Below are 22,999 nucleotides of genomic sequence, written 5' to 3' on the forward strand. Positions count from 1 at the left end.
TCGCACAAAGCTGACTCAAGCGTTGCTGGTGATGCTATACAGACAAAAATGGTTTTCAGTTTGTACATTCTTCAGGATTTTTCCATCCAAGTCTGCTTGAGAGTTTGTAGAACAATGGCTTTAGATCTTGCCCTCCCCTCTTTTGACTGTTGGTCTTGTTGCCTATGTCTTCTGTTGTCATTTAACTGAACCTTTTTTGACTGCCGAAAGGGGTTCTGGTCCGACCGCTGGTTGGTGGAGATATTTTGACTATATCCTGGACCTGCCCGGCCTCGCCCAAAATGGCGCCGGTATAAATGGGGCTCGTACCTCCTTGTTGTGTACTGGTTGCACAACCTTGATATCACGAGATACGTATGCAGTTTTGAAGCACATGGCGGGCGGGAATGAGAATTGATTGAATATTTCGACATCCCTATTGATATTAAGTTCTGATGTGTTATTGATTACTGTACTATTGAAAGTTCGAATTAACGTCACCCATGGTACTTGCCCGCAAATGTATATCTAGATAATTTTATTGTAAGTGGCCCTGTCGTATTTTAATTACAAAATGTACGTCCACCAATTCCGCAACTGTTAGACACCTTAGTTCTTGCAACCTAATGGCCCGCTCGTTGCGCTCCTCTACAGTGTAAATGTCTCCTCATCATATACGATTCCAGTTTGCTCCGTGGCCGGCCCACGTGGTTATAGGCCCGTATTTGTATACTGACATTTTCACAATCAAGGTTTTTAAAACAAAACATGGTAGTAGTATTTACATTGGTAAAGTTTTTAATTTTAGTTTCTGTTTTCGAATCAGTAAAAGGCAAGTGAAATAAAGCAGTCCAATTACATGACGGATAAAAGGTATAATACGCAGGAATGCAGTAAAGATAAATGGTCAAGGGCTGTTGTGTTTTTTACTCCTGCAACATAAAGTGATCGATAAGAATCTGATATTCGGGCGTATCGGCGACTAAGACAGCAGGCCGAGCATCTTTTGCTCAACGGCTCCGTCATGGGACGAAGAAACGCCCTTTTGCTAGAAAAAGGAATATATTTTACTTGCAGGACAGTTGTAAATTTTCCGGGAAAATACATTAGCCTGGAACATTATAACATATATGTTTAAGAAAAAATAATGTTTCAAAGCAATAAAAAGCGTAATTTTTAGGTCATATGACCAAGCCTTTCATCATTAGTATAACAAAAGTAAAATGAACCAATGAAAAGTTTTATTAACAAGTCACATGACCTGTTATGCTAACGTTACGCGCTGCGCGCCGCGCCCCGGATCCCTTCCGGGAAGCTGCGCTTCGCGCACTGGAGTACTTCCGGGTGCGCTAACGCGGCGTGTCATATAACGCATTACGCAACAACGTAGATCCAGAATATAGTCAAAATGTCTCCACCAACCAGCGGTCGGAACACAACCCCTTTCAGCAGTCTAAAAAGTTCTGTTAAATGACAACAGAAGGGACAGGCAACAAGAACCATCAGTCAAAGAGGGGAGGGCAAGTTCTTCCCTACCGGGTCACGTTGGGGGCGCTACCGGAACTGATCGAATTGGTAGTCTACAGTGTTTCTGGATGTTTCAGACTGAAGCTGGTGTTAGCATGAGAGCACCACCATCTCGTATCTCAGTCGTGGCCATTCCACGAGCAATCATGGCAGCCGCTCCCCACCAGAAGCCTGCGGGAGTCGGGGGCCCCCAAGACTTTTGTAGAATCTTCAAGGCTCAGTGGACGCTTTCGAGAATGGGGCCCAAGCCCTAGCAGACAAGCGTCCGAGTTCCAAGGTGTCCCATGGCCATTTTAGTGGACCACGCCCAAATCTGAAGAGGCGGCCGCCATTTTGAGAGTCCTGTGGCAGCCGCCTATAGTTACATCGCAAGAGTGGGAGCAACTCAACTACATGGTGAGCGAGACACTGTAGTCGCAAGAGCGGGCAGTAAACAGCTGAATGGCGGAAGAGGCACAGTGTAGCAAAAGCGGGCGGAATGGCAACTGAAACGGTAAAGGGGCGCCCCACTACAGCGTGTCTTCAGGTCAAACGGATTGTGGGATAAGGTCCAGAATGGAAGGGTCATCAAAAGGCAAAAAGTTCTGCCGGACCCCAGGAGCCGGCCGCCTATGTCGGGGGCAATCTTAGGCCACGCCAGGGCAACACGACTTGGGGAGAGGGCAGAAGTCAAGCGCACCCTCCCAGTCCGCGCCACCACACCGTATGTTGAAAATCTGAAGCCATCGTTCTACAAACTCTCAACCAGCCTTGGATGAAAAATCTTGAAGAATGTACAAACTGAAAACCAGTTTTTGTTTGCATAGCATCAGCAGCAACGCTTGCTATCAGAATGCATGAGTTTTATGCTCGATCGATTGAGCTAGCCGGATCAGGCAACAAAAAGTATAAAATAGTTATGTAAATAGTTATTTAATAAAATGTTTTACCCTGTTACTTTGCTGGTGTGTTGTATATATTTATAATATTTGCATAGAGTTTATCGTTATTTTGGGTGGGGTGGGTGGCGGAGCCGAGCTGTTTTGCAGTCATCATGGTGTGGAGCTCAGTTCATCTCACTAGTTTTGTATTTCTCATGAAGGGTTGTTCCTAATGTTTCTATTTTAGCGAGGTCAAAAAGAGATCCCATTAGTGGCCTACTGATTTTGCTCGATTATTTTTTTTTTAACACGATTTTTCACTATCTGCAAAGACTAAACAGAGTATTGCGGCTTTGTGCTTGTTAGTAAATAGAGAATGAACCAAAGAGAATAAATTCTAAAATAGTAAATGCTTGGATAACAATCAATCAAATGGAGAGACAAGCAGGCACGACGGATTACAACGGGGGCAAAGGCCTGCGTTAACTACCCTTCACTATCTGCAAAGAGAGAGTACTTCTAAGAGAATAGAGGGGGGCGGGCAGCGTTTAAAGCACATCAGCGTGCATAAACACGAAAATGTTTTTACCTATCACGTACTTGACATTTGACAGCTTTTGATATTTGTTATTAAAAAACCATTGAAATTCAATGAAAAAACCATAGGTTTTAGCCCATATATAGTTAGGGATTAGCATTTTCAAAACCTTATTTTACTCGCATAAAACCATTGAAATTCGCATATATAGTTAGATGCGCTAACTATATATCGCGCACCCGCAATCCACTGCTGATGATGTCACATATTACATCATTCATGACATGCTCAGTGACATCACTGATGACATCACTGATGACATCTCAAATGACATCACTGATGACATCACTGATGACATCTCAAATGACATCACCTATGGTTTTTTCATTGAATATATATATATGTACACATATATATACATATTTTTCAGCAAAACTGTCTCAATAAAGAAACACGCCGCACACTACTCCGTTTGTGAAGTATTTAGGTTTATTTTCTGTGGGTTCCCCACCTACGCGTTTCGGACATAAATCTGTCCCTGGTCACGGTACAAACATTAGTCCTTCATTACTTTTTAAGTTTTATATCTGTGGTCACCACTTGGCAATTATGGTGCATTGTGGGCCCAGTAGTTTTGAGGAATAAAGTGATTCCAACCTGTGCGCTGCACAATACCGGTTCCAAGCATTTAGACGACATGATTTCAACTCGATTACGAGTGAAAGTGGTGTTTACTAATGCGCACAAGTTAGTCCAATGGACATTATAAGATGTGGCACAGTTAACTCACATTGTTGGCGCATTTGTGTAGATATATACCATTGAAGGTTTATATACACATAGGCCTTTAGATTCCCACTGCTGTCGCTTGGTTGGTGCCCTAAACACCTTTACGGGTGATGAGAAACCTAAATATTCTTGTTGATACTAGGGAAAGACACCAATGTTCAAGGTATGTTTTCTCCACTATTAATATTAAACAGAGTATTCCAATATCAGTAATTTGCTGACAGGAGATTGGTGGTAAATGCATGTGTTCAATCCCAATTAGACTTTGAGTATTTCTTCTATTTACATGTGTATGGTATGTAAAAACACTTTAATGCACTGCAAGTAATATAGAATGATCCTGCTAGAACCTTGTTTAGATTGAAGAATTATGATAAATATTCTGAATATACTAGCTTTTAGACATAACAGCCTATGGTGGTAGTCCCTCAAACCTTTTTTCCTTCACTCCGCCTGCATTTGGTGCCTTCTACCTGTCTTTGCAATACATGTCTGGGGTGGGTGACAGCTGGTTTTCTGCATTCCCTCTAGACAGCCCCACACAAAGGAAGAGAAGGTGGGACTGAGTGGCCATCAGCATGCTGATGGATCATCCTGAGCAGGATGGAAGGGTGGTGCTGACACACCTGAAATAGCTATGTCCTGTACCCACACACCTGGTTGCATACCCCACTGTAGTGAGTCTGGAACCAGGGCAAAAAAGATCATTCTACCAGGAAAAAGGACTGCTGTGCTGCCAGGAGGAACTTCCATTTTTCTGAACTTCTTTGCTATGTTTGCCGGCTTGTTCTTGCCTGATAATGGGAAGGACTGTACCTGCATCTCTACATCACAGAAACAAACTATCTTCAAGGGATTGTTTGCTCGCCTCCTGTTTCTAAAGGCTCAGGGATATCAAATACTTCACCCCCCAACCTGCAACCAGCACCTTGACTCCACTGGCACTGGGTCCTGCTCTGTCAAGTGTTGCCAGTCCAGCCCAGGAATTGAGTTTTTGGTGCTGCAACCCAGGAAATCCTTGCATCAGCAATGTTAAGCTGATTGGAACCTTTGAAACTGCATGTACCTTGGACACTGCATTGCTGACAGTGCAATGCATTTTCCTCTGTTTCTGACTTTGCGCGGCTCGGTGCCAACGCATCACTTTGGGCTCTACAGCCCAGTGGTACGACGATCACACATCGCCATGATGTTCATGGCATCTTGACTCTCAACATATCTACAAATTTGCACAGCTCAGGACTGATGCATTGCCCTATCTGTGAGATCAACAACTATGTTTCATCTACTTTGCTCCACTCACCATCCTCAATGTCGACGCATACACGGTACTGTTCAGCAGGCCAACGCAGGTCCCTGTATATGGTCCGCAATCCATCGCAGTTGGCCTAAGCTTTTGGATTTACCCTGGTCAATCACAACCAGATGGTCCTAGTTGGTGCTATCTGTTTCCTTGCTGCAATCCAGTGCATGAGGAGAACCACGCAGGACCACGCCACACGCTAAAACAATCCTACCCCTAACCATTGGATGGGAGGACAAAGAGATAGGACCTTGAACTTTCCTGAGAGGATATTCAATGGCAAAAAGAAAACGTGAATAATAGTGCTAAAACTTTAATGCTTCTCCTAAAGGGGTGAGTCTATTTCCATCTGGGACGGCCTTTGTAATAGGAAAACCTAAATCTGATGCTCTGGATTCCAAAATAACCTAATTCAATTCTGCAAGCAACGAAGTGATGAAGTTATAAGAAAAGTCCTTCATGTTTTTAAAATGTAAGGTTGTTTTAGGACGGTAAAAAACATTATCCACTAAAGAGAGTTTACTTTGTTGACACAGTAACAGATGGAACATCACCTCCTTAGTGATAAATCAGGCTCCCCAACTCAACCTTGCTCTCCTAGTGGCACATGCATCAATATAAGGAATTGCGATTCCATAATAGCGATTATTAGGGAATCACTATTTAGGAATTGCAACTCCTCATGCATGTAGGAATCATTAAATAAAGTGTGACTCATTCAAATTCCCATTTAGCAATTTGCGATTCGCTAATAGGGAATGCCTTCCCATTCATTCCTATAGGCCTAGATGCCCATATAAATGAATTGGAAACTATTCGCAATTTGCGATTACCAAAAAGGTAATGCTTCTTGCATTGCATTTAGGAAATCGCGAATTAACATTCCCTAATTTTGCAATTACCTATTTTGCAAATGGCTTTAGGCTTGATGCATCCCAAAAGGCTAATTACCAGTCGCACAGGGACCCATTCTGCGAATTAGCTTGTTTGCGACTGGTAATTAGCTTAATGAATGTGCCCCCTAATGCCTTGCAATTAGGAGCTAAGACCATAGTTCCCCACCTCACTGAAACAAACCCATTACAACTGGGTGCTTTCCTCAACCTTGCAAATGGTGGTGGGGAAGCCTCTGCTCAAATAGATTAATTTGGATACTGCAGAACTAAAAAACTATCAGCCCGTCTCCTTGTTGCCGTTGTCCACCAAAATCCCGGCAAATTTTTTTTTAGAACTATTTCAACTGCTGGAGGCATCGCAGTTTGGTTTCAGCAGCAACCATGGGACTGAGACTGTACTAGTATCTGCAGTCAACAACGTCCGCTCTATTGGTTGATGCTGGGGAGGCTGCGGCGTTGGTCCTTTTGGGCCTTTCTGCAACCATGATACCATCTTCCCGACCTGCCTCATCCAGCAGCTCCAGGATCAGGGGAGTCATAGACTTAGCACTAAAACATTCGGCATCATTTTTGAGTGACAGGTCTTAGATGGTTATGGTAGATCAGTTCTGCTCGGAGTCAATATCATTGCCATGTGGGGTGCCTCAGGGTTTCTCCCTGAGCCCTACATTATTCAACTTGTATGTTTCCTCACTGACAAAGCTCATAAGATCTTTCGGACATTTTCCTATGCATTATCCTATGCTGATGACACCAAAATCATCGGGCCTGATTCACAAAGGTAAAGTTAGGCCAAAAGTCTAAGTTTAGAATTGAAGTCTAAGTTTAGACCAAAAGTCTAACTTAGACCTAAAGTCTAACTTTACTACTACTAAAGTTAGACTTTTAGTCCAAATTAGACTTTTGGCCTAAATTTATACCAAAAGTCTAACTTTACTAATAGTTAGACTTTAGGTCTAAACTTAGACTTCAGGTCTAAACTTGGACTTTTGATCTAAGTTTACTTTTGTGAATCAGGACCATCATGTCTATCTCTAGAGATATGGATGCGACTGCCACCAATTTTGAGAAACTGCATCCAGGCTGTAACAACATGGATGGAAAAAACTACTTACGACTTAATGGAATCGAATTGCAGAACCTGAAACCAAAAACATACGGCCTCATTACGATGGATGTGAAACCGCCACCCTCAGCCCATAGGTGCTGGTCCCACTGTCACCGGACCCTGCCATACAGCCAGACCGACCGCCACGTATCTGACAGGAACCTGTAACAAGATGAAATCCGGTGAAACCAGGTTGGATTTAAACTCAAATCTTATTTATTGGAAACAAGATCTTCAGCCACAGCGCAGAGCAGTACGTTCCCAATGCTCGGTAACGCACACTCCAACCAGAATACATAGCCGGCATTCCTATCGTGGTTACATACATAGCATTCCAACAATCCTAATATGGTTACATACTAAACATTCCCCGACCAATTCAGACCCACTACAGAACCGACAGGCTGTAGGAGCCTGTCTGACTGTCTGAGGGAACCTCAATCCCTATAATGGTGGCGGTGCCTGCCATGCACCGCCGTAGGGATTAATATGTCCCTTCCCACTGGCTGTTTTATGGCGGTTTACCCACCATGAAAAGGCAGGCGGAAAGGGACATTGGTGGCCCGTAGCAGGCCCCCCTTGCCCCATGGCCCTCAGACATGAGATCTCTACATATCTCACATGGTGCCTGCCACATAGTGTAGGGATATGCAAAACGTGTATTTTTTGTATTGTATTTGTATTGCTTGAAGGTGGCCACATTATAATTCCCATGGCGAGACCGCCGACAGCAAGTCGGGTGGTTCCATTCCTGATAGGATGGCGGTCGGACGAAAGTCTGACCACCATCATAATGGGGCCCCATGTATCAATCGAGGCTTCCCCACTTCACTAAATTGTGTGATACTAAACAGTTTTCTAATTATTTTTGCTTCTTTTTTCTTCATTATGACATATCAGAGCACCTTGAAATAAACAGGTTCACGATATACGTGGTACAAAACCTTCTTTTTTGTTTGACTTAATTACCTTTAATGTTGTACATGGGCACTAACAACCGAGGACACCCCAACACTTCTGCATGTTAATAAAATAAACCTTTTTGAATTCTGTAGAAATTGATTATAAATGTGTCCATTGTTTCAAAACTTCTTTCAAAATAAATGTGTTTTTCAATTTGCTTCTTCTCTTTTACTTCGATTAAAGTGTAAATAAACGCTTGCCTATTTATTATACATCTTTCTGAATGTTTGTGTTGTCTCAAGTAAACAGCAGTCCAGTGCTCTCCTTCAGATGGGGACAGCAAGTGAAGGTCAGGAGCACAGAATATGAAGTGTATGGCCCCGAGCCGTACTTTGAGCATCACTGGTTTATTTATTACCAAGTATTGAATAATATTAATGAAAATAAGATTAAAGCGGAACATTGCTTCAATGTTTACCTAGACAAATAGAGAAGTCGTTATCTGGCAAGTACATTTACTCTTGACACCACAAATGTCTTCTTTGCTAGATTTCAAAAAGTATTTCGACTGAGTAGGATGTAACTTCTTAAATGTCTGTTATTTGTATTTCACTGCTCATAAAGTTGGCGCCTTTGTTTCACAACTGTCTCTTCTCAGTTTCCAGGCTGTGATAGAGGACTGTGTCAGGCAGATGAGCTTTGAATTAAATCAAATGCGAGGCAATGGAAACGCAACAACAAACAGAAATAATGCAGCAATGGATGCAGAGATTGCATTAAGACCACTTATGGACTTTCTCGACAAAACGTATGTTTTTTCAATACAACAATGTGCCATTGTGAATGAATCTTTCAAACAATCTCCTATTCACTTGTCTGTTTGCAGCTATCATTTGGTGTTTTGGTTTGCATTTGTGAAATAGAATGAATTTCTTGTTCATCAGCTGCAAAGCTCTGTGGAAAGAGTCTTTACAGTGCGGCCGTAAGCAGGCGTGCCGCTTACCCACAAGCTTAACAATGCTTGCCTTAACCACGCATATGTCTTGACTACGGATATGCGTGGTTAATGCAGTCGGCGTTCTAGCTGTCTGAGTGGATGATCAGGGAGGGGAACTGGAAGGATCGTACCAGGAAAAAGGAACAGGATGACGCTTGGTAAATTGGGCAGGGCCGGCGGGCGTGGTGTGGGCATGAGGGTTGGCTTAGGGGTGGAGGTAGTTTTTAGGACTCAGGGCAGGGGGGCTCAGGTGGCGGTAGTTTTTAGGGCAGTGGGCCAAATGTTAGGGCTCAGGGCAGGGGAAGAGTCAGTTTCAGGCCTGGACAAGTTTTCAGGGCTCAGGACAGGGGTGGTGTTGTCTGGGTATTTTTTAGGGCAGTGGGCCGAATTTTAGGGCTCAGTGCATGGGGGTAGAGCCAGTTTTCGAGGATGGAGGCACTTTTAAGGGCTCAGGGTGGAGATTTTGTTTTTTTTTTTTAGCTAGAGGGGATGGGTTTTAGGGCTCAGGGTAGAGGGTCAGTAGCTAATAGGGCGGGGTAGATTCCCTTGCAAGAGGGCCGAATTTCAGGGATCAGGGCAAGGTAGGGCAAGGATGGAATCTTTACCATACATATCCCTTCACAATCATGAATATAGAATGAAATTCGTTGTAAAGGCAGGCATGGTAAAAGCATGTGAGGTAACGACGGGTCAAGACTGTGTTGTTAAGGCATGCGTGGTGGTGTCATACAACCACACCTCCTGGATGGACAGACACCTTTACATTCCTTTCAGCACAGATAGGTTGGGGCAATATACTCAATGACAGGATTGCCACGATGCGGTGTGCGGCATGGCATATTTAACTAGTATTAAAATCTAGCCGTGAACATATCTTTGGGCCAGATGTAGGTGCCCAAATACCGGTCGGAAACGGCCGAAAATACCGGTTTTCGGCCGTTTCCGACCGGTATTTGGACATTGGTATGTAGGGGTAGCAAAAACATACAGATTCGGTAAAATTACAGAATCAGTAATTTCTTATGTAGTTTGCACTTTAAACAGTGCGACAGGGCCTTTAGAATTTGTAATTTACCACCTAATACCATTGGGTGGTAAATAACGAATTCCTGTGTACATGCACACCTGTGCCATGTGAGACACATACATGCAAAACAGGGGTGTAACAGGGTGTCAAAGTGACACCTTGTCCCCCTTGGCAGTTCGGTAATTTTACCGATTTGGTAATTACCGAATCGGTATTTGCTATTGATTCCTATGGGCTTCAAGGCCCTACATCTTATTTACCGATTCATAAATACCGAATCGTTAAAATTCGGTATTTATGAATCGGTAAATAAGATTTACCTACATCTAGCCCTTTGTTCCTTTGTGTAGAAATATCATCCATTGTTTTGCATTTTCGCTATACAATTTACAGGGCTAAGCCTAATACTAACATTTAGTGCCACAGAATGCTGTGAATTCAATAAGGTATAGGAATTTCCCAGTAGTTTAAGCCAAGTAAGGTCAATCTCTTCTTGGCGAAGTTAAACTATTTCTTTGCGGTAGTAAATGAATACAGACCTGAATTTCCGTTCTGTTCACTAGTATGATGTTTGAGGACGATCGAAGGAGGATAAGAACAAGCATTTGTAATGCAATTGGTCTTGCCTTTGGGACCTTATAAGTATTTAGCCGTGCAGTATCGTATCCTGGCTGCTGCACCATTTATTGTTCTTTAACATAGCACGGCATTGAGAAGTATTTGCAGTTTTATGACAGCCTGTCAGAACGTGGTATTAGGGCCATAAACGTATACAGGGGTCCGGTTTAATCTCCTGTAATCACAGAGAGAGCTTGTCTGCTTGCTGAAATGTTGTAGCCCATTTACAGCACTTGATGAGACAGAAATCTGTTTACGTGCCGACAGCAAACGCGGGTGCACGTGCATGCACCGCTGGGCAGATACTAAGAAGGCATTCCTGTGTGTTGAGGAAAGTGTGGCTAGGATGGTGGAGACCATCAGCTGTGCTCACCGCGTGCTATCATTTGTGAAAAATGTACATCAGTATGTACCACTGATGCCAACACGGTGAGGTTAGCAAAACCCCACCATGCGCAACTGAAAACTAGCCAAATTGTTTCACGAATATTATATTACTTTGAAGTTTTCACTTAAAAATATATTAATACATTTTAGTGCAGAGTCTGCAAATTGTAAATTTGGGAATTTAGGAAGACAATGCAAATAAACTGGCGGAGTAGAGGGATACTTCTGTGAAAAAAATATACTTTTCCACAATTACCAGATGCATAAAAAAATAGGCTCCTGCAAAAAGTCATTTGACTGCACCTTCAAATGCTGCACCCATAGGCCATTTCAGATATGTTCTTAAAATGCATGTTGGAAAATTCAGAGAAGTATTTGTAAAAAAATAACAAATTATCATTCAAGGGATGTAAACATGAAGCGTGTTAAGGAAACTATAGGAAATACTGAAAAGGAACATTCCTGATGCAAAACACTGTAATGCATTAAAAATATTAATATTGGAGAATTAAATGAAATTAAATGATTTTTTTTTTCATAAAGCACAAACAATTACCCGTAGGTGTCAAGGCGCTCGCTCGTCCAGTAACTGTGCCGTAAAGGGCTCCTTGTGTATAGGCCCCCTGGTCCCTCGGCCAATTTTGTGAAGAGCTCGTGAGCTGTGCTATCAACCTCTCCTGCAATGCCCCTAACTTCACTATGCTAGGAGATTTTAATATACATCTTGACGAAGGAGACACCCATGCCTGCCAAAAACTGTCAACAGCTTTAGAGGTGATTGAACTCAAACAAATTGTTCTAGGGCCCACACATATAACAGGTCACACCCTTGACCACTGTTATACCAATATGAACGCGCTGAAGTTCGAAAACTCAACAGTGGTTCCTTGGTCGGATCACACCCTTTTGTCCTTCTCCTTGACCCACCATAAGCAATCAATACAGACCAAGGTCTCAAAAAAAATGTGCAGGGTCTGGTCCAAACTGCCTGTGGACAAATGGACATCAGAACTTAGGAAAACTAAGCCAGAGTATACTAATGACCCTATAGATCCTATAGAGGCAAATGCGCGATTTAATCACTGGCTAGAGGAATCTCTTGAGGCGACTCTGCCCAAAACTGAACTTTCCCATCGGAAAGGGGCGAACAAAAAAACTTGGTACACACCTGAATTGAGAACTCTTAAACAGACATGTAAACAGAAGGAGAGAAAGTGGAGGAAAGACTACGGTGAAGATAGTAAAAATGTTTATAGACTAGCCTTACGCAATTATAAGCAGGCTATAAAAGCGACTCAATCTAACTATTACCAGGAAAAAATCTCTTTAGCTGCCAGCCCCTCCAGGGAAATTTTCAAAATTTTTAAAGCTTTGGTTACCCCTCCCACCCCCGTTATGGACTCAACTATGGCACTCCCGCGCTGCAGGGACTTGGCAAATTTCTTTGCCACAAAGGTTGCAAACATCTATGCATCTTTTCAGGTGACGGCCACAGGTGACTGCAATAGGTCTAACCCCCCCCTGGTACAAGACCTACCTACGCTTAATGAATTCTCTCCCCTGGATGGCGACAAGGCCCAATTGCTTCTGGGCAATCTGAAATCTGGATCACCTAGTGATGTAGCCCCACCAACCATCCTCAAGCTTGTCTCAGACACAGTGGCTCCCGTGATACAGGATGTGAATAATACATCCTTGACCACTGGGGTAGTTCCACCTATGTGGAAACAAGCAAGAGTAAGAGCGTTATTAAAAAAGCCCAACCTCAATCCCGACGATTGTTCCAACTATCGTCCTATTTCCTTGTTGCCAACTGTTAGCAAGATTGCTGAAAAACATGTCAACTCTCTTTTATCCACCTTCATTGAAGCTAATAATCTGCTCCACTGCACCCAGACTGGGTTTAGATGTAAACAGGGTACTGAAACGTCCCTTGTGGCAGTAATTGAGGAAACCAGGAAGATTCTGGATGAAGGGAAATGTGCGGCCATACTATTATTAGACCTCAGTGCGGCCTTTGATACCGTTAATCACACGATTCTCATCCAGAGATTGAGAGATGTAGGTATCACTGGGACCGCTCTGAACTGGCTTAGCTCTTTCCTTTCCAATCGGACTTTCTCAGTATTTGAGGATGATATAGTTTCAGCCCCAATACAGCTCCAATGTGGTGTTCCCCAGGGGTCATCCCTCAGCCCTACTCTATTTAATATTTACATGAGACCTTTGGCTGAGGTGGTGCAACCTTGGGGAGTACAATTGGTAACATATGCTGATGACACTCAGCTTATCATCTCCTTGTCTGGGCAGGAGACGACTTATAACAATCTCTCCTCCTGTCTTAGCAAAGTCCAGGAATGGATGAATGACTCTTTTTTGAAGCTTAATGGAGCTAAAACAGAGGTCATGATGCTAGGACATAAACCACCTACCTCTGTGGATATGTGGTGGCCGGACTCCCTGGGGCAGCCTCCAACCCCCGAGGAGCAAATTAAAAGCCTGGGAGTGTGGCTGGATCCAGCCCTTAACTTTCAGGTCAAAGCCCGGAAGGTAGCAGGGACTGGTTATGCCCTCATGAGAGCACTCAGAAAGATCCTAGGACTACTTCCCTTTGAGGCTAGAAGGATCCTAGTACAATCCCTTATACTATCACGATTAGACTATGCCAACGCAGTCTATCTAGGGGCCCCTAAAGGGACAATCAAGATCCTTCAGACCATCCAAAACTGTGCTGCCCGATTGCTACTAAATATCCCACGCAGAACCTCTGCCAAACCAGCATTGAAGCAACTACACTGGTTGCCTGTGCAACAACGAATTGAATTTAAAGCAATGACTATTGCTCATAAAGCCCTGCATAACTCCGGAGCAGACATTCTTGCACCCCTGTTTACTCCTTATCAAACATGCAGAACCCTGAGATCCAGTAATAAGAATCTACTGGCAATCCCCAGGATCAGGAGATCGCGCACCGGGGGCAGACGTTTCTCTCTACAGGCTGCAAAGCTTTGGAATAATCTTCCAGATGCTATCCGCTTGGAGGAGAACCATCTCAGGTTTAGAAAAATGCTGAAAACCTTCCTATTCTGCTAAAATTAATGGAAATGACTGGTCCACGTAAGTGCTGGGATGCCTCAGGGTAACCATGCGCTATAGAAATGTGTAATCATTCATTCATTCATTCATTCATTCATTCATTCATTCATTCAAGTCTAGTTAGGAATTCAGAGATTAAACAGCCATGTTTTTAAAGCTTTCCTGAAGGCCTACAATTCAGTTTCACCCTTTAATATCGGGGGAAGAGAGTTCCAAAGTCTAGTAGTGCCAACCAAAAAGATTCTGCCACCCCAGGAGCTTTTCTTGAACCTGGGAATCACCAGATTTTGAGAATGGGCAGAGATGGCGAGTAGGATCATATCGCTGGAAATGCCGTGTGAAAAAGGCTGGTCCTATGTCATGGACTGCTTTAAATGTTACACTGAGAACTTTGAACCCAATGCGTCTTTTCACTGGTACCCAGTGTAAATCTCTTAATGCAGCTGTGGCAGATTTGTGTTTAAAAATATCCAGCAAAATGTGTGCTGCAGCATTTTGTACAATCTGTAGTTTAATTAGGCATTTTGTCCGGAGGTTGACAAAAATACCATTTCAGTAGTCGGGTCTGGACAGGACCAGAGTAGAGATTACAAGCCTGCGTAGATTGACAGGTATGAACGGAAAAATGTTCCTAAGCAATTTTAATGTGTAAAAGGATACAGAGGTGACATTGTTTGCACGGTCTTCAAATGTGAGCTTAGAATCAAAAGTGATTCCTAATTTCTTCACTTTACTTGTAGGAATGGGCAAATAACCCAGTTCCAGTGGCCAGAAAGTTGGAGACCAAAATGTGGTGTTGCTGCCAAATGACTATATTAATATTAGCAATTCTCTGCCTGAAATGTTTATAAATAATCAATTTCTAGAGGTCTCCTACTGGCACTTCCTTGTTCCTTGACCAATGAATTAGTTCCAGATGGAGGGTTATGTATCTGTCAAAAGTCCTCCATCAATTAATATTGATTAATTATGTAACACTAGCCTGTGGTATTCAAGCTATTAATATGCTTCTGGGAAATGTACGTTTAAGTCCATTGCCTTCTTAAAGAAGTTAAATGTTCCTTCAAGCATTTCATTTTGAAGGTGATGCTTTATTAGGCTTTTGTTCTGTGGGCAAAGCAGTATAAATTTTAATACAGGATTTTTTGTTGTAAAATGTCAGCATCACAGGTCTGTAACTAGCACAAACCAGATGTTTCTTGGTGCCTAAATCGATCTGAGTATAATTGCCTTCCAGTTTAGACAAATTCATGCCTTATTGGTACATTTCGTGTTGAGGACTCTTCATTAATACTTGTTTCAAGGGTTCTGAATCCACAAGCTCATATAACTTCTACAATATCGGTACACTAAATGTTGTCTGAGTCATCACACAAATAGTATATGAATGAATAAAAATACAATCGGGTGTATGTGATAAGATGTATTTAATCTTTGCATTCTACAGCACTACAGCAGATGTTTATTTACCATCTGCAAAATGATTTTTGAAAAACTGTAGAGTTAATAAATTAGTTCTCTCGTCAATCTTATTCTTTTGTGTATTAATTCATTTCTGTGTTATTGTTTGATAGATTTGTTTTTAGATAAATATTCGACTTTTCACTGATACAACGAGTATATTAATGAGCATGTTGATATATAGACATTATGTTGACAGAATACTTAGCCTTTCTTGTATGTTGCATTTTTCATTGAGAAGATCTGGTTTCATGTCGAATTTCAAAGATATCAAAGTAATTGTAAATGCTCCTCCTTAGTAAAACGATGTATATACAAGCACATTTGTAGCGTTGTTTCATTTTATTTCAGCCTCTCTGTCTCAGCGAAGATCTGCGAGAAGACAGTTCTGAAAAGGGTTTTGAAGGAGCTATGGAAGTTAGTCCTAAACAAAATTGAAAAACAAATCGTGCTGCCTCCATTGACAGACCAAAGTGTAAGTGCCTGAACTCTCCTTTATTAAATGAAAAATTGTCTTGTGGGGTGCTGTTTGTTGCTCTGTTATTTAAACCTTTTGAGCATATGGACCTGATGGTATATAATATGTAAAAAATATGGCTCAGCTTCATTCATTCCTCTCTTCTTTGTGCTTTCAGGTTTTTATTGATTTTTTGAGTATACGAGAAGATCTCTATAATGATTAACCTTTGAACTTTTATTTTCTGCTGTCACGGGATATAGATTTTTCAGGATCATATGTTTGAAGATGTTTGTTTAAGCTTTTTATAAAAAATAATCGAAATTATTTGTGCAGTGCACTCCACAACAGAAAGGTAAATGTAAACTTATTGGACACAGTATGTAAAAAGCAAGCATCCTAAAACAGCAAAGAGAGTGACATTTACAAAGAGACACACAAGGTAATTAGTACAAGCATATGTGAAGCTACAACAGCTGTAAAGGGAAAACATGTCAGTGTTTGTGATAAGATGGAAAATGTAAGTTTGGTCTGAAAACAGAGTGCCTAAAAGAGCAAAAATACATGAGGGACAAATTGAAGTGCCTACATACCTTTGAAGTGAGAAGTTTATGAACTTGTCGGCCCGTGCTCATTGTTCACAACGGAACAAGCAATAGGCTGAGCACATGCGTTGTTTAAAGAGCACGTCCGAATGAGAAAGGGAGCCGACATGACGATCGGATACAAAACATCGTTGCCGCCATGATGCCGTTCAGAGGCGCTTACTGCAAGATATAAATTATAGCAAAATGACAGAAGATTTATCTAAAAAAATATTTCACAGGAACGTTTAAAAAAAACACATGTTAAAAAGTGGAAATAATTGTAATAACATGTAATATTTTGGTTTAGGTGCATGTGTCTTTAGAATATAATGTTTGAATTAGAATAGAACATCTGTTACAGAGAAAATACTTTACATCTGCACACTTCATTTTCTCAAATGAATTGAAAAGCAAAGGGTGCTATTATCTTTCTTGATGTAATTAGCTTAAAAGTATCTCAATTTACAGGACAAAGTAGTAAGTGATGCACTTAAAAAGAAAAGATAGCATCCCAGAACTTTGGTATTTGCTCAATAAAGGCAATGAATGCATCACTGCTTATTATAAGTAAATAGCTATTGGCGACTACTTTCCTTTGTTTAACTGTGACATAACAGTTTGTTACATTCTATTGCACCTACTGTAACTAATGTAGCTAAATTAAAAAAAGTATGCTATTGGTGTGCAATCAAAAAGACGCATGCTTGGTTATTTAATCATAATATAGGCACAACTACTGAAGTGGAAATAAACTGCATGGTTACTGTTCGAACTCACCAGTATCAAACCTATATATACTAGAACTGTATAACTTACAGAAATTAAAACCTTGTGCAATCCCGCAAACCCCCTCCCCTCGAAAGAAAATAGTTGCTCAGAGCCAGAATCGACCCTTATTTATGAGGACCATTAAGACTAATGGGTATCACAGTAGCATTGGAACAACAATTGGTTCTGTAGGGAAATGCAATACTTCTTTTAATGAACCTGATGTATCTCCTGATAGCCTAAGGATTACCAATTAAATGGTGTGATACATCTGATTAATACATGGAAACGCAACTGACACAAAAGTAATATTTGGCATGGAATATTATCAATCATATATTGTGGCGCAACACAGGTAATATATAAAAAAAACACTGGACTGTCATGTAACATATACAATAACACAAGTAAGTGTTCGACAAAGTGTACCAATCATGAAAAAAAAATCAGATGCACAGGATATTTAGCAATTGAACATAAAATACACAAATAACTCAGTTGGTTGTCTGTTAGAAACACATTTGTATGTTCAGACAGATATCCTCCTATTTTGGAAGTGAATTATGGAACACCTATTTCTTATAATAATCGACGTTTCGATCCTGTTTGAGTTGTATGTTCATACCAAACATCACCATGTATCTTCATCAGGACCTGGGAAAAAACAGCCTGTGCAGTAAATGACAATTGGCGTCAGTGTTGTAAATAAATCTATCCGAGTGCAAAAATAATCGGAAGCATCTTCTTAAGCGCCATAGAAATATCACCTGGTCAAGATGTGTATCAGCATTATACTTGGGGCTATGCTCCAACCATAAGTGTTGTAATGGATCAAGCGAATCCAAGGTTAAAATGGTCCTTTAGTTTTGGGGACCTAGGTTACAAAGACATTATGAGGTATTGGTAAATACACTGTAAGGGAAGTGTGAGACCAGCTGTACACTGCAAAGCCATTACCTTATGCCCTTAAGCCAAAAAATGTACGTCCACCTCTCTGATTTAGGTATGGTGATACATTCAATGTTAGGGCAGGACCAATGATTAGGCTCAGTCGAAGTTCAGCAAAGTAGCTGATACCTCTGTGATCCGTAGTGGATTCTCTGTAGTAACAAAAAAGGACTGCCCAGCTGCTTGAGGACTGACCTGCTACTTGAGGACTGACCAGCCTGAGAACCGCCCAGCTGTTTGAGACCTGCCTTGCTGCTTGAACTCAGGACTACTAGAGTGTCTCCAAGGTTCAGTTGGCTGACCTCCATTTCTGAGCTACAGAGAGACAACAGGCTCCAGCCTGGTATGTTCAGTGGATCCAACGTAGCACAATGCATCTTGATGCAAGTCCTCTTATTGCCAGCTCCAGGCCGGTGACTTATATCATCAAGGTACATCTATGTGGAATTATATATAGTATTACTTCACTCACCTATTGAAACTTACTTTCACTATATTTTTGCCCTCGATATTTTTGACACAATATTTTGTCCCAACGATATGTGTGTTTCCAATATTCTTTCACAATACTGCCTGTGTGCCACCAAGAATGGCCTGACATATTGAATGGTGTTCAAAACCTTCAAATTAGTGGAAGATGTTTCTGAAGATCATTAACTAAGCATATTCTGCAAATTGATGGATGGATATAGGTGAAAGTCAAAATGATGTGCACCATCAAATAAGAATGTAGTTTGTGTAAATAAACAACCAATGATAGTGCTAGTGGGTTGAATGTTAATTTATAAGTTCCTAAATATTGGCAGTAAATATTGTTTCATAGGTCGGTATTGATGTAATTGATGATATTTTTATATTAGGTATATTCATAGAGCATACGTTTTTGTATTCATGGTTCAATGGTTTTAACATAATCTAAGCATTATTTTATATCCATAAATGCACTGTAAATATATTTTGTCATGGAATTTCTGAGACATCTATAGATGTGCAGAGTGTTATATGATATTTATTATGATTTTTGAGTATGAGGAAGGGCCATAACTTATGAGAGACACTCTTTTTAATCTCCTTATTTTACCTGCAAATATTTTCGCTTGTGGCTGGATATGTTCCATTTCATTTACAATGATTCCTCCTGAAAAAAAAACTGATGAAGCATGGGTCTTATCTGAAGTTTATTACTGTGGGCAGAATACATTATATGATCAAAAAGTACTGTGTGAATTTACAGGCAATGAACGTTGCCTATCATTCTACAGGTGTTGATGGATCAATATATGTTACTTTATTTTCAGGGAGCCCAAATGATTTTCAGTGCAGCTAAAGATCTTGGACAATTATCAAAGCTGAAGGTATTGTAACGATTTTCTAAAACAATTATTCAATACATTTTTTAAAATAATGTATGTAAGTTGTTCAGTGCATAGAACAAGACGGCAGGATGAAATAGACCAAGAATTAATTTGAGCAGACCGTAATTAATTCTAAAGGATACAGAATGATTATAACTAATATTCCATTTAAAATGCCATTCTGGTAGCTAGCATTATCATATGTTGAACTCTCCAACTTTGTTCAGTAAAAATTTGAAAGCTATGCATTTTGTGCCAATCATGTGAACAGTGTTGTCACAGTGATTTTTTAATTCGGCAGATATTCTGGGTGGATCTAGAAAAATGTTTAGTGTATGCAGTATTGGAGTTTGTGTTATTAAAAGTAACCCTGGGCAAAGCACTATGCTACGCTCGCGTAGGTTGTGAAGATCAAGTTGCCGATCGCGAGCATGGAAAATAAACCTCCCGGCAAGATTCTCAACGCGGGAGGTCAGGTTTCTCATTGCGAGTGGTCGTGCATGCTCGCGACCACTCACAATGAGAAACTACCAGTCCGCGTTGAGAAAGCTGCAGCTCGAGTAAAAATCTACTTGAGCGGCAGAAAGGTACAGCTCGCACTGTGCAAGATGCCGTTTTTAATGATTGCACAGTGCCGGATACTTGTCTGCACTGTGCAATCATTGAAAATAACATCTTGCACAGTGCGAACACGCTACTGCGCAGTTCGCGTAATGCTACGCATAGCTCACGTAGTGCGAAGTGCACTTTGCGTAGCTACGTGTAGCGCTACTTCGCGAATTATGCCCACCCCTAGTTAAAAGCTTGTAGCAGTATCTGAGTTATTTCTCCATTATGCGCTTCTCAGAATCTATGTCAATTGCCGTAAGCTGTTTTAACAATGGCTTCATGAATATTGAAATCCCCAGCTACACAGTATACTTCAATTAAAAACACACAACATAAATAACTTTCCTGTATAAATGCACTTAATCATACCAGTTGGTCATGGTTCTAGCTTGCTTTTATAATTCCAAGAGTAAACAAGCAGAGTTTTGAATAGTAATTTATGAACAGCTTTAGTTCTGATGCCAAGATAGATCACTTGACGTACAAGAAAAGACATATTTGATAGCATAGATTAACTGTAGAGAGTAATTACAAAGACTCTAAATTTTGCTAAGTTTGAAACTTCATCAAAGTTTCTAAGAATTGCTTCTTAAGCCCTTGCACTCAACACATCAATTGTTAAGTGGTGAAATCCACATTGGATTGAAACTTTCCTTATTCTAAGCTCTTTCACATACTAGTATGTGTCATGCATGTACATTTATATATTCATCTATATCCAGTTATAATCTTCTAATTTTTACAAATATGTTCAATGAATTGAGCCATTTGTATCTAATTAATAGGTGTTTCAATGATAACATTAATTTGCTTAAAAATTCATTTTATAGAATTTCCCTCTTCCACATGCTCCCTTTTTCACTTTCCATTAAATATACCCAAATTTCTTGAAATTTAGTGATTAAATATTTGTGTTTGATTCAAACTACTGCTTGTTATTTTGCGAGCAAATGCCCCTGTTAGGATGTTTTGTAGTCTCTGCACACTGGGTCTCTGCCGTCCAGTGGCTAGTATACATGCTCTGACCTCTAAAACATGTGAAAATTGATAGTAAGAGAAGGCTATATGCTACCTGAGAATGTATCTCCCCGCCACTCTGCAAAGCCTGAAAACCTAAAAGGCTGAAGGGACCTCAGGAGCAAGTGGGAGACTCCTTGGAAGTCCAACAGCTGGAAGCCAGGCCTATTCAGGCACCAGATAGGGGCATCCATCCACCTGTCAGTGAATAGCTAGGGTCCTGCTTCCTGAGATTAACAGCTGTTAGTTGGTTGCTTGCCTTTTGGGATGCTTGGGCTTAATTTGGGGACAGGTTCCTTTTGTAGGATGCAAGACGAGCCACATCAATTTTTGGCCATGGTGGTATTATTCACCTTCTAGGATGCCTTTGTGGGAGGGTTAGGGTCAACTTAATCCCAAATAGGGTCTGCAGATGAAGAGAGTACCTCATGGACCAGGAGGTTAGTGGCTGTGACTGAGCCTGATTGTTGCTGTACTGTGAACGGCTAAAAATGAGATGTCCCAACTCCCCACAGGGAGTGGGCTTGGAAGTAGAATGTGAGGCTGGAATTGACTCCACCAATGCAGAAGGCTCTTCCACATCATTTCTGCTTAAAACGGATAGAACCGCCAGTGGAATGGCTGTGGTTATTTTATTTTTTAGCTAGGGAGGGACTGTATGAGAAAACACACCTTTTTGCATGGTTACCCTTTTTTTGCTGAATGTTATTGCTGTTTTTCAACACTACCGATTTGGAAACTGCCTTTCTAGTATATGTGCTCTGACCCATTAAACATGTAAAGATTGGATAATCCCTGATTGGCTATTAAACTCTACTGTGAGGCCAGAATATGTGGGGTATATGCAATAATCAAGGCATGGAAAGTTACATGTCAGTGTGAATTGCAGCACTTGTTATGCCACCCAGTAGCGTGACAAGGAAAACATGGCTTCAGTTCTACTAATGTAGCCTGACTGCTGCATTTTAAACCTTCCTTTTAAATATTAATGTCACCCCTAATTAGGCACTGTAGCCTACAACATAGGGCACCGACTATTTAAAAGAGGCATGTAAAAAATGTAATGTTAACATGCTTCTATATTGATAAGCCCCCAAATACTATTTTCACTATGGAAACCCCTAAGAGGAAACCCCGTGGGTATATTTATCTGGTAATTTTGCTATCTTTGTTTTAGGGCAATTTACAGTAATGGTCAAGGCTCTATTGTTTGTATTTATTTAAAATCCAATTCAATTCTGAAATAAGATTAATAATAGATATTTAATAAAGTTGCCTACTGGAAAATTACCTTTTCCCTCTGTGAATATGCTGGAGGCTTATTAGCCTGCATAACCCTGCCAATGCTGGATCATAATGAGGTATGAAAACTGGTCCCAGTAAGGGCTGGGTGTGAGGTATTTGACACCTGATAGTTCAGAAAGGATTCAGGACTTTAATTTATTTTAGGTTCAATTTTTTTTATTGCATTTTAAGAAAACAAATAAAAGGTTCAAGTTAGAGCTCACAACAGAAGTAAACACATCCATATAAAAAAGATACAAACACCAAAACAATCCTCCTTCACCCACCCAATCCCTTCCTCTGGATATTTCACTCCGAGGTCCTTTGTTAAACAAGAAAATAGTGACTCCCACTTTCCTATCTCAGGGTCAGTACGGTTCGCCCACCAGGGATTCTGGCTCCATCAAATGCAGTAAATGAAGGTACCCATGAGAGGTCAGCTCTCAAAATTCCTCAGAGAGAAGAACGATGTATGGGCACCGAAG

General features: G+C 41.0%; 1 protein-coding gene across 2 annotated transcripts in view; it reads left to right on the top strand.

Annotated features, from left to right (window-relative positions):
- The window catches only part of UNC13C (unc-13 homolog C), a 1,328,864-nt gene that overhangs the window by 1,116,545 nt on the left and 189,320 nt on the right, over positions 1 to 22,999 (top strand). For both annotated transcript variants that reach the window (XM_086958316.1, XM_086958317.1), the window contains 3 exons: positions 8,562 to 8,711; positions 15,841 to 15,964; positions 19,548 to 19,604. In XM_086958316.1, coding sequence (XP_086814442.1) covers positions 8,562 to 8,711; positions 15,841 to 15,964; positions 19,548 to 19,604 — 331 coding nt within the window. The remainder of the gene's footprint in view (positions 1 to 8,561; positions 8,712 to 15,840; positions 15,965 to 19,547; positions 19,605 to 22,999) is intronic.

This window comes from Lissotriton vulgaris, chromosome 2_1, assembly GCF_964263255.1.
Source record: "Lissotriton vulgaris chromosome 2_1, aLisVul1.2, whole genome shotgun sequence".
NCBI classification, from domain to species: Eukaryota; Metazoa; Chordata; class Amphibia; order Caudata; family Salamandridae; genus Lissotriton; species Lissotriton vulgaris.